This window comes from Ambystoma mexicanum, chromosome 10 (genome assembly GCF_040938575.1).
Source record: "Ambystoma mexicanum isolate Mex_15411 chromosome 10, UKY_AmexF1_1, whole genome shotgun sequence".
Classification (NCBI taxonomy): domain Eukaryota; kingdom Metazoa; phylum Chordata; class Amphibia; order Caudata; family Ambystomatidae; genus Ambystoma; species Ambystoma mexicanum.
The window spans coordinates 1,450,107,218-1,450,125,816 of NC_090932.1; the positions used below are offsets into that span (position 1 = coordinate 1,450,107,218).

The 18,599-nt window shown below is 45.7% G+C and overlaps 1 protein-coding gene across 1 annotated transcript in view; it reads right to left on the reverse strand.

Moving 5' to 3' along the window:
- Positions 1-18,599, reverse strand: part of ALDH2 (aldehyde dehydrogenase 2 family member) — a 742,177-nt gene that overhangs the window by 514,931 nt on the left and 208,647 nt on the right. The window contains exon 4 of the mRNA XM_069619512.1: positions 13,440-13,519. Coding sequence (XP_069475613.1) covers positions 13,440-13,519 — 80 coding nt within the window. The remainder of the gene's footprint in view (positions 1-13,439; positions 13,520-18,599) is intronic.

An 18,599-nucleotide genomic window follows, 5' to 3' on the forward strand; every position in this document is an offset into this window, starting at 1 on the left:
AGCTTCCCCTTATGTTCCCGCAAGGCCTTAGCAGTCAGCAACTGGCATTTGGAACAGTCGTCAACGTTGTGACTCTCGCCCAAGCACCACAAACAAATGCGATGTGGGTCAGTGATCGACATTTTAGACTTGCAGTCCCGGCAGGTCTTGAAGCCAGACTGCAGAGTCGGAGGTGTCGAAGATGAAGACATTCTCACGAAGAATACACAAGGCGCGCCGAGTTCTCGAAGCAAACACGTTTGTGGAAAAAACAAAACAGAGGCTACAGGGGCCGTGCGTCATATTTATAACATCCGGTGATGACGTCCTCGACGGAGGCCTTCGAGGGACATCAACCAGACGCCATCAATGCAGGATGCCCTCTGCCGAAAAAGTTTCAGAAGTGCACAGCTGTGGACATTACATGTCAAAGATGTGGAATACATTGGAGGGCACAATCCATTCGAAGCCCCAGTTCTCCTTCGGCACCAGAAAATAGTTGAATGACAACACTTGCTGAGTTGAGCACTGGGTATAGGACGTCCTTTTCCAAAGTGGGCAAAACTCGTCCAACAGGAGGGAGTCCAGAGGCAAGCATCAATTGGTTGGTGGGTGTTAAGAAAAGGGGCCTCCCTGATGACCGACATGCAGGGTCCAGGCGTGAAATAATTACCCAAACCTCACTGGACCGGAAACTCCTGCCTCCCACTGAAGTTTGATTCACAGGGGCTTCACACATGGGGTGAAGGAGGGCACAATGGTGGTGTGGAGGGAGCACAATGGAAGCAGGTGCCTCATCTCTTGAACCTGTGCCCCATCCCCTAGCTGGGCAGCGCTGCATCTGTTTGCCAGAGGGAAATTTCACTCTGCCTCTGTGGGAATAGGAGGTGAAGGGGTAAAAATCCCTACGCCCCCCTCCACCACACCCCAAAGCCGTGGGCTGTTGGACCCCTTGGCCCAGAGATTTAGCCAACGCCTTGTACGACTGACATTTTTGTAGACTCATCCGCTTTTGCCCCAAACAAACTGCAATCAATTATGAGCTTAGCCTGGACATCAGGGGCAAAACCAGAGGTCCTCAGCCATGAATAACTCTTCAACACAGTCCATGTGACCATCTTACGAGCTACACAGTCTGCCGTATTCAGGCCCGACCAGCATTTGCCAGAACGCCTCCTTGCCATACTTGAATCAGGCTTCAAAGCCCTCTCATCTCTCACAGAGATGTTCTGCAACTCCTGAGACAGCCAAACAAAGGCTGAACGAGAATTTGGCCATGGCACAAGATGAGGACGGGTTGATGGCTGTAAGACACAGGCTACCTAAGAAAAGATTTTCCTCCCCCAGACCTCAAGTCTCTTACTCTTCCAGTTGGGGGTTAAATCAAGGCAAAGACAATCTTCAGATATGCAGTGGTGGCCTGGACCACCATTCTTTCAGGCAAGGTGCACGCAGACAGGAAATATGGTCAGAAAGTGTCACCCTTTGCTTTTTTTGCCAGATTATGGTCCACAGCCAACAACGTAGCAGGTTTTGGCTGCAACGCTAGGATTGGGGCCTCGAATGCTGGGTTTAAGTGCAGGAGGGTCTCCCTCTGCGGACCTTCATCAAGAATGTCTGTCAGCCCAAATTGCAGCCTGGCTCTTGAAAGTGCAGACAACCTTACGGTGTCTAACACCTTGGCCATCAGGCATTGACATGAAGCCAGAGGCACGACTCGTGGGGTAGCACTTACAATTCTGGAGAAGTAGCCATACAACTTGCTTTTTGCAGATCAGCAGCAAGTCTCTCCCTTCCCCCATAAAATTCCTGAAGGAGTCCGAACTTCTCTGGGGCACAAGGGTACCAGGCCAAAAGGAAGATCATCTTCTTCGTAAATTTCATCACATGACAAAATGCAAACCTAACGAGCGGCACACATGCCTGAGGAGCTGCGGTACCAAGCAGGGAGGAGTTGACACAAGAAGGGGGAAGATGAGTGGTGCTCTGTAAAGACTGGTCCTCACCCGTGGGAGACACCCGTGACAGGGCATGGACATCTGCTCTTGCAGGGTGTCTGCCGGCTTGAGTGCGGTGGGCCTAGAAGGCGCAGAGGCAGTTGGCCCCAGTGCCTTAGCTAAGATGTCAAGCATCTTCAGCCAAAAGGCCTCCCCATTTCTCAGGCGAACTGCATACCTAAAGAATGTCTCCTACTTTGAGACTTCAGGTTCCAAGCATCCAATGGCAGGGTCTGGCCCTGGGGCAGACAAAGTGCCTCTGCTGCAAGATTGAATTATGTGATAACGGTAGCACTCATTTACAGAGCAAGTCTAGAGCTAGTCCGAGTAGGCAATTTCATGGGTCTTTGGAATGTTTACAAAAAACACAATGTGTAGGAGCAAGTAAAAAGCTCTCCAGTATCTAGGCCAGAAACCCATCTACCCGCTTCCCTGGATCTGGTAAGTCAAAGATGATCCAACTTGCCCTCTCCTCCTTCCCCCTCCTCACCCACATGTTTGACTGTCAACAAGTCTTTGTTCATGGAGTGGACTTAAATAGGGTACGTGCCCAACTAGTAGCGCCAACGCATTGCAGACCTATTGCTGCATTTTCCAAAGCATTTTTAAGGGGTGTGTGTGTGTGTTAGGTATATTTTTCATTTTGGAGACATAAAAGGGATATCGAGGTCTAACAATACATCCCCCCCCCCCCTTCACCCCAGTCCTCCAGGAAAACAGCAGCTATGACCTGCCCATCTAAGAGTTGTACTAGATCCCTTTAAAAAGTTTGTAAAATCATAATAAACCACTTTCACAAATATACACATCTTTCGAGAAATATAATATTGAATGAACATTACAAATGCCAGAATGCAGTTCAATGTCATGCTACATAATGGACTGCCGGTTCTGTAAATATACTTTGAAAACTTAGATTAACATCACAAGATACATTGTCAAAAGGTGACCTGGTTTTTCATCGTTTGACAAACTTATGCTTCAAATATAATGTGAGGAAAATGTAACATTTTCGAAAACATTTATATTTGGCATGTGAATTAAGCATGCATGAAAAGGAGGGTAATAAAACTGTTGCATACAAATGGTATTGAACGAAGGCATAGGTTTAGGTAGGTAACTCAAGCTGTGTGAGTTTTCAGAATACAAATTCCCCCTGTTGCAGTTCTTATCACCTAAAGGGTGGTTACTGAAGTACAACATCACTTAAATAGCCTCCCATTTAAATGCTCTGCCAGAAATAAGAAAGAGTGAGCAAACTGGTTCCAACATGTTCCGAGTTTAGGCCCACAACAATATTGCAGTGCAATATTAAACCTGTTTGGGGATTAGGGAAGTGTTTTCTCTTGCACCAGATGCCCACATCTAACTCTTGTCAAGGGTCTCGCCTCGGAGAGAGCATTCCCTGCCACACAACCACCCTCATCCACGGGTGGGCATTTTGACTCTTGGCAGGAGCTTAGGTCAGTCAGGATGCAACAATCCAGGTTGCATGCTTCTAGCCCGCCATAAAAGGTCACTTGACACCTCAATGTTGCACATACAAAGCACACCATTTCCTACTTGCCAAAAGCCAAATATTATCCAATGGCTAGTGCAGATTTTGCACCCTGGTTCAGCTGTGGCAAGACTGGCATGATGAAAATCTTGACAATCACAAATGAGAACATAAGTGGCTGCAATCACACTAGTTAGGCACCCAAGAGACCAGTACCGGCATCTCATCTATAGCCATTGGCATCCTTTAAGCTCTTCACCACACCAGAAAGTTGCACTTGCATGGCATCCATTGCCGACGTACAGCATACTGTCAACATGTGGCAAACAGAACAAGGATGACCATACAGATCTGGAGTCTGCAATGTACAGTTATCCAGATGTTTGGACTAGGACTTCCATGATCCCACGCCATTGACTAAGATGCCTAGGTTCAACAGGAGTTGTAGTCGGAGTCAAGTATTGTAGACCCTTTATATATAGAAGCTATCCATCTCCGAGTCATTCCTCCCTCTCCTCACCACCTTCTAGAAATCGGATTGCCAAATGTTGGTGCCGCATGGTGTACAATTTAAATAAATGAACTGGTTTTATTGTTTCCAGTTTGTAACACTCAGTGAAGCAACTAAAACAGAACATCTAAAACATTCCGTCAATCAAGGAATGGAAGGCCAAATGGGTCAAGTAAAAGCAGCATGGGAAGACAACCTAGTCCCCATAAGGGAGTAGTTTCTTACCTGTAACTTAATTTCTCGAGCGTTGGTATCTTTCATGGATTCACATGCTGTGAATATTTCCCGTCGTCAGGCTGGGAAACCTCAGTAACTAACTTCGGGTTTTCCTATGGAAAACTACAACACTTGAGTGTCCCATCAGTGTTCTTTTTGGGTGCCGCAGGATTCACCAATAGGACGTCTGATATAAATTGCCTCGCCCCCGCAGCTTCCCTTCAGATTTTAACCTCCAAATAGAGGAACCCCTAACGAAGGTTTGCCTGCAAGGGCGGCCGGCGGGTGCATGTGAATCCATGAAAGATACCAAAGCTGGAGAAGTGGAGTTACAGGTAAGAAACTACTCCCTTCTCCAGCATTGGATCTTTCATGGATTCACATGCTGTGAATAGATTATATAGCACTATGAAGGTGCATGGCAGGCAAACCACACCACAAGCCTTAAGACAGGACAATGAACCCCACAAATGATATGTAACTACAGGCAGGATAACAAAAACAGTTAAAGCAAAAAACAACAGAACATCCCCTGAAGCTGCGGGTCCTACCTTACTGAAACAGGCGTTGGAGGACTGGCCGTCCCACCTGCACACCTTCCACATGTTGCCGCAGGCAGTAGAGCCTGGTGAAGGTATGCAGCACTGCCCAGGAAGCCGCCTCCCAAATGTCCACGAGCGGCATACAAGACGACAGCGCCGACGACGCTGTGGATCGTGTAGAATGAGCCCTAGGAGTGCCCCTCAAAGGCTTGCCAGCTTTTGTGTGACAAAATGTAATTGTAGAGGAGACCCAACAGGAAAATCCCTGTTTGGAAATAGATAGCCCCTTGTTGGAGGCACCAAATGCCACAAACAGCTGCGTCTACCTCCGGAAACCCAGACAACGGTTCAAATAAAACTTCAATACCCTCTTAACGACCAGAGAATGTAGGGCCTTTTCTGCCGGCGTGGTCGCATTAGCAAAATAATGCGGGTAAGGCAATGGAAGCAAGTTTGTGAAATGCTGATGCCACTTTCGGTATAAAGTGCGGATTAGTAGCTAGGAGAACCCCGTCCCTCAAATCTCAGATACGGCGGGTCGAATACCAGTGCCTGCAATTCTGACGCCCTACTGGCTGACGTGATCGCAACCAGAAATGCGACTTCCACGAGAGGACCCTCAAGGAAGCAGTAGACATGGGTTCAAAATGTGGTTTCATCAGAGCAGAGGGAACCACATTAAGGCTCCACACCGGTGCAAACCTCTTTGCCGGGGGAAATGTCTGAAACAGACCTTTCAATAAATGCATAACCAACCGATCACTAAAGAGGGGAGTAGGGTGTCGCCGCCTTGTGAACCTAGAAAATCGCCACCATATGCACCTTGATCGATGTCAACGCCAGGCCCTCTTGTGCAAGCTGTAACAAGTACGCGAGAATCTGGGCCGGAGAGATGTCCAAAGGCTGCACTGCTGGATGCCCCTACCACCAGGCACAGAGCCTTGCCCATTTACAACCATACGATACATTGGTAGAAGGGGTTCATGCTGCCTCCAGGATCCGCTGACATTCCTGAGAGATACCTAGATGACCGAACTTGGTGTGGGGTCAGGAGCCACGCAGACAGGCTAAGAGATGCCGGATCGTGATGCCACACTGCCTTCGTCCTGCGGCAGGAGATCACAGTCCGTTCCAAGACTAAACTGCTCTTCCACAGCCAGATGAAGTAGATCTCAGAACCATGTCTGACTGGGCCAGAACAGGGCTACTAATATCACTCTGCACTGGTACTTGCACACCCACTGGATCGTTCTCCGAATCAGTGGAAACTGGGGAACGCATACGCAAAGAGGCCTGTCCACAGGAAAAGGAACGCGTCCCGCATCGACTCTGGATGAGCCACTCTGCTGGCAAACCACAGACACCGCTTGTTTTCTTGAGCGGTGAACAAATCCAGCGGGGGAGACCCCCATTTTCAGAAGAGTTTTGCAACTTGCACCTTCTTCAGCCGCCACTCGTGCAGCTGACTGGTGTGTCTGCTGACCGTGTCGGCCTGAACATTCTGAACCCCCGACAGATGTAAAGCCACAATATGGATCCTCCGAGCCAGAGATCGATGCCAGACCTCCTGAACCTCCTTGGACAGGATCCAGGAATGTGTGCCGCCCTGCTTCCTCAAATAGAACACCGTAGTGGTATTGTCCGTCAACACCCGCACCACTGTACCTTGAATGAGAGGTAGAAACTACTTCAGAGCCCAGTGCACCGCTCTCAACTCTAGCACGTTGATATGCAACACTGTCTCCTCCGAGACCATAGACCCCGTACCTGTGACTTGTTGAGGTACGCCCCCCCACCCCACCTGAGAAGCATCTTCCACGATTGTAAACTGAAACTCTTGTTCCAGCAGGTGCATGCCCCGTACGAGATGGTCTGTGCAAGTCCACCACCGCAAGGCTTCCACCAGCCCCCGGGCAACGACCACTTTGTCCAACCACAGCCCTCGACTCTGCGAGTAATTCCTGCATTGGTCTCATGAACAGACAGCAATTTACAACAAGCGGAATGCATGATGCCATGGCTTCAGCAACGAAATGCAATTTCAGACCGAGACCACCGTACCATGGTTCCACTCGCCTGTCTTGGACCACAACTTCACCACTCTTTCGCTGGAAGGTTTCACCAGATTGTCCTGGGTAAGAAACTGAGCCCCCAGAAACACCAACTCCTTGGACGGCATCAGATAGGATTTTTAGAAGTTGACTGCGAATCCCAGCCATTGCAACAGGTCCATGGTCGCCATGAAAGACTCCAACATCAGATCCGGCGACAGACCCCTTACCAACCAATCGTCCAGTTAGGGGTACACAGGATGGCCTTCCCTGCGGAGAAAAGCAGCCACCGGGGCCAGGCACTTTGTGAATGTCCTGGGAGACGACTTCAGGGCAAACGGGAGGACACGAAACTGGTAAAGCTCTTCCCCGACCACAAAATGCAGGAACTTGCAGTGTTTCTGCCTCATCGGGATGTGAAAGTAGGTGTCTTGCAGTTCCAACGACGCCAGGAACTCTCCCCGTTGCGCAGAGCAGACATCATCCTGAAGTGTGAGCATCTTGGACTTCAGGCATTGCAGATTCCCGTTTAGTTGCCGAAGATCTAGAATAGGCCTCCACTTGCCATTGGGCTTTTTTATGACAAAATAACGGGAGTACATCCCCCATACCCCACTTCGAGACTGGAACTGGTTCTATTTCGCTAGCATGAGGGCCACCTCCTGCCATAAGACAGGAAGATGCGGTTGCGCCACATACATGGGCGGAATGGGTACTGGAGGATGCCGAAACTCTTGAGTGGCCGAGACATATCGTATTCAGCACCCAGCAGTCTGACGTGATAAATTGCCACTCTGCCCCCAGCAGACTGCCCACATGGCAGTCATTGTTGAGATTTTGACTGCCTCCCTTTAGCAGCCAGGGCATGTGCACCCTTTTTACGCTGTGCTTAAAAGTCTCTGCTCTTTTAAGCCAACTGGAACGAGCGCCTGTAGTCATGAGACGAATAGCTGGAGCGTCTGTAACCTCCATCTCGGGAAGCAGCAAACCAGGCTGCGATACAAGACATTTGGGGGTCGATTCAGGAGCCTTGAACTTCTTTTCTAGATGCTCCTTCACTGCAGGTTCAGAAAACGGGTGCCGCATAGTGTGCAGACCCTCCGACCACACGGGGTCCAGAATTGGAACTGAGAAGACCGCCTTCTGTCGCTTTCCCATATGGTCGAATAGAAAGCAGTCTTTTCGTTCTTCTTCAAAAGCCAGGCCAAACTCCTGACACGCCTCGATGTGGAAAGCCCCAACATCTAGCAGAGACAGTTGAGGGGGGGGGGGGGGGGGGGAGGTTACTAGGCTGTTCCACCCCAGGATCTGTATCCCATGCATCGTCCCTCATTGCAGATGAAGACACTTGTCAAGGTATCGCGCGGAGCACTCTCCTGATCCGAATCTGGCAACTCCCCTTCTTCAGGAGGACTTCTGGGACGGTCCAACCCAACCGGCAATGGCAACCGCACTGGAGTGGACCTCCTAGGGGCCACACCAGGCACACTCTCGATCACCGGAGCCACCAGTGGGTAAAGGGGCGGCCAATCTCCCACCCCACTCGACGTAGACGGGCACTTTGCAGACCCAGAGCCGATGGATCGAAAGTCAGCTGCTGTTCCTCCTCCATTCCTGAGGAAACAGTACACAGCCGGTTCCTGTTGCAGAATGTCCACTGGAAGCATGGGCCCAAAGCCGGCAGATTGCCACGGTCCACCCGCCGGCAACAAGCCCTCCGAATCAATCTGCACTGAACACACCACCAGGCCACTGTCAGTAACAGATCAATACAATTGAAGTCACAGGGGTATTCGGATTCTGTCTCCTTCCCCATTTAGGTTAACACATCAAGAGCAGAATCAATTATGTCACTTTTAAATATTTAAACCTTCCGCTTTAGTCCCTACAGATAGCTAAATGTCACTATACAGAGGAAAAACTCACTGTCCCTGGGTATATACTATCCCTAGTATGGCGCTGGTGTTGTCGCCTGTCGGGGGGAAAAGGCGACAGTTGAGAAAGCACTCCCTAGCCTGGCTCACTACTTTCCTAATACTAAAAGGTGCACATTAGGGGCAGTCAACAATCAATTTTAATGGCACTGCTGTCTGTTCATGTGACTTATCTTAAAATACGTTGGAGCACCCACCGTGTAGTGGAAATTTCCACTAGGTTTTGATAAGATTATATGTGTCCTATATTCCAGTTCACTTTATGGTTATCGTGAGTCTGGTGGGTTGGATTAGCTGCCTAGTCCAACCAATGTCGACCGGTTTCAGCGGGGTAACTTGTTTGCCGCTTTCTTCAGGACACTATATTGTGCCCCATGTGGACACTTGTTCATAAAAAGGACAGTTCTTAATATGGCTGTTTTCTAATTTCTTTTGCTGGTGCGGGCATCCTCCACATGATTGGGAAATTTCATCCTTGCGTCCACTCCCTAGAAGGGAAAATACATACAAATCCGGGGACTGGAATCTTCATGACTACCATTTACTATACTTTAGTATCCTTAATGTCTTACCGAAAACTCGTAACCTGGTGGTATAGGTGTGAATCCGGTCTCTATGGCGCATCTGTTGTGCCCCTGTAGGGTAAGTGACCACCAATCAGTTTGTATCCTGCTGTATTGGTACAGATATTGGCCCTCATTCCGAGTTAGGACTACACCATGGAGTAAATAGCTCCATGGTTGGCAACCATGGAGCTATTTACTCCATGGAATGCCGGCATGGTGAATGGAGTAATTAACGGTACATTCCAAGGTTGGATGGACCGGTAATTCCCCATTCACCATAGCCCTTCCCCATCCCCATTTCTGCCCCTATAGGGCTCAATGGGAATGGGGAAGGAGGCAATTACGGCACCGTAAATTACGGTGCCGTAATTTACTCCAAGGTCACTTTGCGGGTCCCGTAATTTACTCCTGCTAAAAGCAGGAGGTAAAGAGGGACCCGCAAAGGGAACTCGGAATACGGAGGTAAGGGATTACTGCCATCGGTGCCCTTACAGGCGCCGGTAATCCCTTACCTCCAACCTCGGAATGACCCCCATTATCTTAAAGTCTCTTTATTGAAAGGTAACAAGACACTTACCCTATTGGTTCAGAATAGAATTCCTTGTTGCGTGAGGGATATTGTATCCTTTTTCTGGTAGGCCGTCATATAAAGTAAGTAGACTGTGCCTAGAACAAAAGATAGTCAGTTGGAGTATTTTTTGCTTGGGCGGAGCATTTTATAGGAGTACATCTCGTGACTAGTAAGTGCGTTAGGGCTAATTGCTCTCTTATGGCTGGGTGGATTAATGCCAATATGTGTGTGGTCTTCCTGTCCTTCATATGGTCATTCTCTTTCATAATATCTGTACTATTTCACAGTGCGGTATCCAATGATATTATTGCCGCATTGATATGCGGCTTCGCGGTTTTTTAATCTACCGTTTAGCAATTTAGAGGTAACATATATTCAGGTTGAGTCATACATACAAGGTCTGTATCTACATTGCACAATATGGTATCTAGTGCTGTTTGTTACCGCGGTGCTGTACGGCTCTGTGGTATTTCAATCTAGTATTCCGCAATTTGAGGGTTACAATTAGTGGAGGTGGCCCAAAGATGGGGAGCTGCATTTACCTCATGTTCGGATGGCGTCTTGTTGTGTTCGTCTCCTGCTTGCTTCCATGTAGTTTGCGATCGCCATGTTGGGAGGATTACTCCTTTATACTTGTGCGGTGTTCCACAGTTGCTTTTTAATTTCTATTAGAGACTTTTTAATGATTGCACTCGCGCAATGTCACATATATATAGGCGCATTATCTAAATGTGCCATCGTTGTCTGTACACTGATTTACTACAGATCAACATGGAAAACTGTACTAATATATTTTTGTTATTCGGCATTGCGGGTATTTTCATTTATACTTACCTCGGAATTCAGTTGTCCTTGTTCAGTTTTAATTAGAGATGACGTACACGTAATTCGTACAGATTACACAGGTACGTTATCTGTGTGTATCATTATATGTACATTAATTTATCATGAAGAGGCTGCTCTGCACGAGTATATTCTGTCCTTCAATATTGATGGTTAATTCAAATCATGTTGCAAAGCCCAATACAGTTATAGTACATTTGCCATTCATGAAGATGTGATCATTCGAACTGGGTAAACATGTTAGACAAACAATGACACTGTCGTTGATGTAATACCATGGTTAGGGTTGGAATCTGTTTGTCATTTGTACAGATGTGCTTAATGTAGGTGTAATTGGGGCACTCGGACTATGTAAACAGTGTGGCAATCATTGTGTGTGAAAGTGCCATCATTGATCTGATGCCATACTTTGAGTCTTGTACATATAGCGATCCCTCTATTAATGTGTATAAAACCGCTAAGGCTTGCCAACAGATTGCTTCATTCAGGCCAGTCAGGTGGCACTTAAGTCTGAAAATCCATGCTTGTTCTCGTTTTAGGAGCATTGCTCCTAGGTTTCCACCTCTTTTTGGTTGTAGTATCTTTTCCAATATCGTCCAGCTCACATCGTTCTCTGTGTGTTTCATCAGTAGGTAATGTTCGGCTAGAGGAGCAGTGGTCCTCTTCATTCTTATGTTCGACCTGTGCTCCCCAATCCGCACTTTTATTGGTCTAGTGGTCATCCCTACATACATCTTGTTGCAAGGGCATTTGAGCAAGTAGACCACATTAGAGGTGTTGCAATATAGGGTCCTGAAGAAAGCAGCAAACAAGTTACCCCGCTGAAAACAGTCGACATTGGTTGGACTAGGCAGCTAATCCAACCCACCAGACTCACGAGAACCATAAAGTGAACTGGAATATAGGACACAATCTTTTATCAAAACCTAGTGGAAATTTCTACTACACAGTGGGTGTTCCACTGTATTTTAAGATAAGTCACATGAACGGACAGCAATGCCATTAAAGTGGATTGTTGACTACCCCTAATGTGCACATTTTAGTATTAGGAAAGTAGTAAGCCAGGCTAGGGAGTGCTTTCTCAACTGTCCCCTTTCCCCCCGCACCCCCGACAGGCGACACACCAGCGCCACACTAGGGATATTATACACCTAGGGACAGTGAGTCTTTCCTCTGTATAGGGACATTTAGCAATCTGTAGGGACTAAATATTTTAAAAGTGACATTTGATTCTGCTCTTGATGTGTTAACCCACTGTCAGCAACAGCCGTGGACGAGGCCGACGACACTACCATCGGTGACGGAAGAGCAAATTGTACCGCCACAGTCGACGAGGGAACATCAGTTGATGATACTCTGGTCATCGGAACTGAGGGCTCCACAGGCTTCGATTTCTCAAGTGATGCAACTTCTTGGAAGAAGAGCCGGAACAGTGCTTCGACGAGTTCCAGCTGGATGAAGATCTATGATGGTCCTTAGACGACGAGTGCTTCGAGGAGGAAGACTCCCTCAGCTTCACTTGTCCTCTGTCAGACGCCTTTGACTTCTCGGGCCTACCACCAGGAACCTTCGACTTGTCCAGCCGATCCGACTTGGGCAGCGAGGAGCCACTCGCCCCTTTCGAGTGATGCGACCTGGACGTAGAGGACCTGCTACCTCTCCCAACCTCTGACAAAGGCAACTCAGTATGTTGCTTCTTAGCAGGGGTTCCGCCGACGCCGCCCGCCGGTGCACAGGGGCGTTCCCCACCGTCACCGAAGACTGGCTCCCCCATGCCGAACCCACCTTCCAAGCAGGGTAAGTGTCCTCGTTCAGCCAACAGATGAACCGGCAGTTGCGGTCCTTCAAAGTCTTCTGCGAAAACCCTTGGCATATCTCGCAAGCATCCACCAATTGATGGGGGTATAGACAGACAATCCGTATGACTATCCCCTTCGAACACCTTTAGGCAACAGGTAGCACAAGGCCAAACAAGCAACTTTTTCTGGGTCACAGATGACATGCTGGCCGGATACGAAAGCATGTGAAAACCACGAAGAGAAACACGAGGTGATTAGAACAGTTTGGAACTGTTGAAATCTGAAGGGAAGCCGTGGGGGCGGGATTATTTATATCAGACGTCCTAGTGGTGTAGCCTGCGGCACCCAAAAAGAATGCTGATAGGACACTGAAGTGTTGTAGTTTTCCATAGGAAAAACGCCAAGTTAAAGTTGCCGAGGTTTACCAGCCTGACAGGAAATCTTCACAGCATGTGAATCCATGATTGATTAAATGCCGGAGAATTGCTGAAACCGAAGGCTGAAAAAATACTGGTGGTTGTTTTTCTGAGAAATGCTTTTAATTAGATGGGTATTTCTTCAACAGTAACAAACAAAGGGAAAGCCAATCTGCAAGACCCACCAAGCAACACATCTGCTGGAAAGACCACTGCATGGGTTCATGTGGCAACTGGGAGAATTTTATTTTGTCCAAACAGACCACCATCTGAGCGAGGAGTCACTGCAGAGTGACCATCACAGAGCAACAGTCTAAAGGATAGCAATTTGACATTGCAAGGAAATCTATCCTTGGTATTTTGTGGTAAGCTAACAGTAATTTCTGCGCTATCAAAGCCATTAACATTTGCAAGTGTCCTTTTCTGGCAGGCCCATAACAAGCAGCAGCAAAAAAAAAAGTAAACAGACGTATAACCTTTTCTCACCAATAAATGACACAAAGACAAGTCACATACCTTAAACATTTTATTGTTAAGTCCAGGTCCACTGCATAAGCTACTGTGTAAGGTTTCCCATTATCCAGAGTTTCGAGAGTCTAGAAAAACAAATTTAGTTGACAACATGATAAAGGTATATTTCAGAATTGCCTTGAAAAATAGTTGGCAGAAAGCAATTACTAAAAAAGGGAAAGGTGTCCCCCAACATCCACAATTGCTTTCTCTACCACTCAGATCCTTGAAAATAAAAGCAATAATAAACCATTTTAATAGCCTTACACATTTCTGGAGGTCATTTAAGAAGCAGAACCACACACACACACACACAATCACCCACATAGCTACCACCTGTATGCCATTTCCACACTTTAATCATGGGACTAATTCTCGAGATCCAATAGGAAAACAATGGTTTGGATTCAGCCCTCCATTGGTCTGCTGAGAATGAACACTTCATAAAGGCCATAAAAGAGTCCACTCCATATTTACTGATACCCCAGGTGTGAATACTCCTAGGTAATGTAGGGGAAACACTGGAGATGTGTAGGGAAAGATAATGGAGATGTAGTAACACTGTATGAAAGACAGCAAATGGAAATGCACTTTAAGCACGTTTAAAATGATCCATTTTATGGTGACTGGGCCATCGGTCCAGTTTGCACTGAATACATAGGTTAACCTAATTTAATCAACACCTTATCATTAAATAACACTCCCCAGTAATGAATAATTTGCCCTTTAACAAAGCAGTGCAAAATGCTCCAAATGACAGATTTTGTTTTTGTTCAGTGGAAGTTTAAACATGCAAGCAAAATGCATTGGTTGTGCATTTCATTCAGATGGAGCTATTGTGCTCCAGGAAGAAATGGATACAAACATACTTGGCAGGTGGTTTTCGGACAGAACAAATGCCATGCTTCTAGAAAAATCAGCTGGGGTGGTATGAGATGTCAGGAGAAAGGGCAGGATCTAGTATGAGTGACACAGCTAATCTATAAATGTAGGAGGCAGAAGAGGTGGGTCAGTCTTTTTGCTTTCCGCCTGGTGGAGAACGGGAGAGTGGCAGGCAGAGAGCAGAGCAGCCAAGGCCTTTGTATGAAGCTGGAGATGTGAGCTGACCTTCGTGGGTGGAAATCTGTGACACTCGCGCTTGCAGATAAATCGACTTCAGAGAGGGCTTTCCTGATAATAGTGCAGAAGTTTCACAGTTGAATCTAAGTATCTGTGAAATTGAGGAGCGTGCGGAAAACAGTGTTTATCTTTTCTGTTATTCAATCAGGATTAGTCTGTTATTTTTTAACAGTTTATTTCTTTCGTATTTGTAATTAAGAAACACTGAAGTGTAACGGGAAAAAAGTTGGCTGCTGCGGTGCTATTTGCTTTTGTCTTTTCTTTTAGATGGTACATTTTACCAACTGTCTCGGGGTTCAAGGTCTGGGCAAGAAATGAAAAGTGAATGTTTTATTAGGAACATAGGCTTGTTATGTATCTACAGAAGAAATGTTAATTTGTATCAATATGTGTACCGCATAACCGGTTTTCAAACAATAGCGTGTGTAAAAAGAAAAGCATTTTTAAAACCGAATCAGTGGAGTCGCGTTTTCTGTGCCTATGTGTATTCACTAACAAAGAGGGGAAATCACAGAGAAGCGCCCCAGTGTATCAAAACAATATTTGACCAAATGGGGTAAAGTTGGAGGTAAAATTTGGGAATTAGCTAGCAAGTTAGAAAACGTATGATGCATGTGTGGATTGTTAATCATTGCTCATAATGAAAAATGTTATGAATAATCCGTCAAAGATAGTCCTGTCGTGTAGATAAGCAATTTTTGGAATTAGTTAGTGCTGTCGGTTCCTGCAAGTACTAAGTCCGCTATCTTGCACTTACAGTTAAACCTAAAGAGAATACAAGGTGCAGAGGGCAGTTTTGTCACCTTACATATGGCATCATCATAGACACATTGTCACCATGGTTCCACCATTTTTACCACAGTACTGAAATACCACCAAATTATGTAATAGCCCTCTCTGACAAAATCCCTAACATATTTTGGTGCGTTGATCTTGTGGGAACAAACTAAAGCAGTTACTGGGCGTGGCAAGTGTGTTTAGCACAGTCCTTTGGTGCACTTAAAAGGGAACTAATTATGTGAGGTGATAGTTTGGCGCTGAGCACAGTGTCATTATGTCCCAAATTGCACCGAATTTTTCTGAGCTGGTGAACTACCTGGAGGCAAAGCTATTTGCCCATGGGGTGTGGTCATCAGAAAATGGTTTATGGCGAGATTGCATATGTGGGAAGGTGCAAAAAGAGCCATTAAATTACATTTTTGAAGAAGGCAGCATTGCCCAGGTCTGCCTTTTGAAACTTTTTAGAGCTTCAGACACAAATGCCGAAAAAGATTGCTTGATAAGGCTAGGTGTGAAGCTTTGATTTCTCTTAAATCGATATTTAAGACTACAGGAGAATGATGTTTAAGTTATTAATAAGTTACAGAACAGTTTGGATGAGGCAAGTGAGCAGGCAAATACTTTAAAATTGGAATTAGGGTCATGTAACAGAGATGCAGTCTAAATGCAGCGAGTTGGACAAACAGCTGTCTCTGAGATAAAGTCAGTTTGAGGAGAGTGAGCAGGACCTGAAACAATTAAAAGGAGTCAGACACAATCAGGCAGCACAAGGATTACACTATATTGGAGATGCAAACGCTTCAAAAGAATAACATGGAGAGGGAAAACAAATTTCATAATATTGAACAAGAAATGGCCAAAATGCTAGATGACAATGACAAGAAGGATAGAGAGTTTGATCAATGTCAAATACAAACAAATGAAAAGCAAGACGTGATTAGTAAGATTAAATGGTGATAACTCTAACCTTTGTCAGGAGATCGACTTCAAAAAAGTTACAAAGGTTTGGAACAGCAAATATCTAGTTTTAAATCTCAGGAAAAACAACAAGGCACCACATTTAATGGGATTGAGATTATTCCCTCGGGCAGAGTTGGGACTAATGTACCAATGGCTATAACTGAGGCCTGATTGTAGCCCATTTGGGTGGTTACCATCAATCCTATCCACCTGAGAAAAGGGATGAGCGACAGAATAACGCATTCCGAATATTGCGCCAATTAAGCCCATTAAAATAATGAAATCAAGACTTTGAGCAAACCGTTCAAAAAGGGAGGCGACTGTTGTATAGAAGACCACTTGGAATCAGTGCATGTTATATTTAAAGCCCTTCAAATACCTAGGGAACAGTATAGACAATACTTTCATCCAACACTTGATTCTGCTACTGCTAGCATCATTAGAGGTCTTAATGAACAGGAAGACCTATCATGGGCAGACTTTGAGAAAGAGGTTAGACATCACTTCTCACCATACCAGTCGATGCAAGACGTCAAGAAAGCAGCGTATACAATGACAGCAAGGCCAGATATGTCACCTCGCCGGTTCTCCAAGATTTAAAAAGAGCATTTACCCGTTTTGATGCGTCTTTTGATCCTAATTTTGTAGAATTTAGGACTGCATATTTTTATGGTCTTCACAAATAAGACATATCACAGTTAATTTGCGAATTTGATAGAGAAAAATCTCTAGAGGGGATTGTTGAACAGGGGACTAAATTAAATGAGGTAATATATAGTACTAGAGAGACAAAATCAAAATCTAAAGATTCCACACCAACAATAATGGAGATAAAAAGTCTGCCAAAATGCAACTTAAATCAGCCCAAAAATAAGGAACAATATGACACCTGATCAAAAAGGGTGCGCCACCACAGAGGACGCCACCCCAAACACCTATGTTCCAATCACATGACCGTAATAGAGAAAATTACAGCCTAGTTCCGAGCAAATGAAAGACAAAATATGAACTATGCCCCGCGCCATTATAATCAGTCACCACCACCAGTCGACCACAGCCAAAGGATGGTCACACTGCGTTCTCCACCTCCAATGAACCAAGAGTTCAGAAATAACTCAAATAGGAATCAATCTCTGAGAGATGCCAAAACAGATCCCACAAGGGTGAATTTAACCAATACCGGGCTAGGCCGCAAAGAGGAATTCCAGGAAATTGACAGATTTCAATGCCTTGAGGTCCAAGTTAAAAAAGCTGTGAGCATATAGGAAAACTCTGCAGTCCAAAAACAACAGCCAAGCGAGGGTGCAGAATGTCACGAGTGATCTTGCACATTCTGCCAAAAGTGACTATGTAATAGCCACTGCGATGATAAAGGTACAGAATCCCATGAACCAGTTGTGGAACGGTCCTGAATTGCTTGCTGATTCAAACATAAAAACACCTACCAAGGAAAGTGAAACAAGCAGTACACACCTAAAAAGGGAGCGTGGTTTAATTTAGAGTTCAATCAAACTATCGAGGTGTGTGCAGATGAAAGACAAAAAGAAGAAAATTAAAAACCTAAATAACAGAGGGACAAATTTAAAAACGATGTCTTATGTGACAAAACATCTGATAAAGAAGGAGGAATAGTTGTAAAAATATCCTCCCTTGATAATCAGAATACCGATGACAGGAAAAATGGTTGCTAAAAAGGAGGGTACAGACAGATCAGATCGCATGAAGAGTATTTTGAGCCACACATTTCAAGAGATTGAAAAGTCTGATACCATGCAAGATGTAAATGGGTGTTCTGAGCCAGAAAATGACACGCTACCACGTGATTTGTGTGAGGATGTTCAGTCAACAAACTGTAGTGTGAACACTGATGCTCCCTGATCAGAGGGGCGGATGGTGGCTACACTCCAGATGGGTTCTGAACATGAGAAAATAGACAAATATTCCACAAATAAATTAAATGGACAAAAAGGAGGTAAAGATATCATTCCACCTGCCCATGTGTTTGGGAAAAAGTGAAAAGGGGCTGAGAAAGTGGAGTCCTGAAATCAGTAAAAATTCACACTGTGTGCTGGAAGAAGTTGAGGACCGGTATTATGCTCCCATCACTCTGGAAGAGAAATGCAATGCATTTGCAATGATCGACACAGGTGCACAGGCCACGATTATGTCTGACGAGCTAGTGAAAAGTATCAATGAAGGAATATCCCCACAAATAAGATTAAAGTGAGACAAAATGAAGGCTTGTGCACAATTTCAATGGGGAAGAGATACCTACTGAAGGTGTTACTGAGGTTGACATAAAGATAG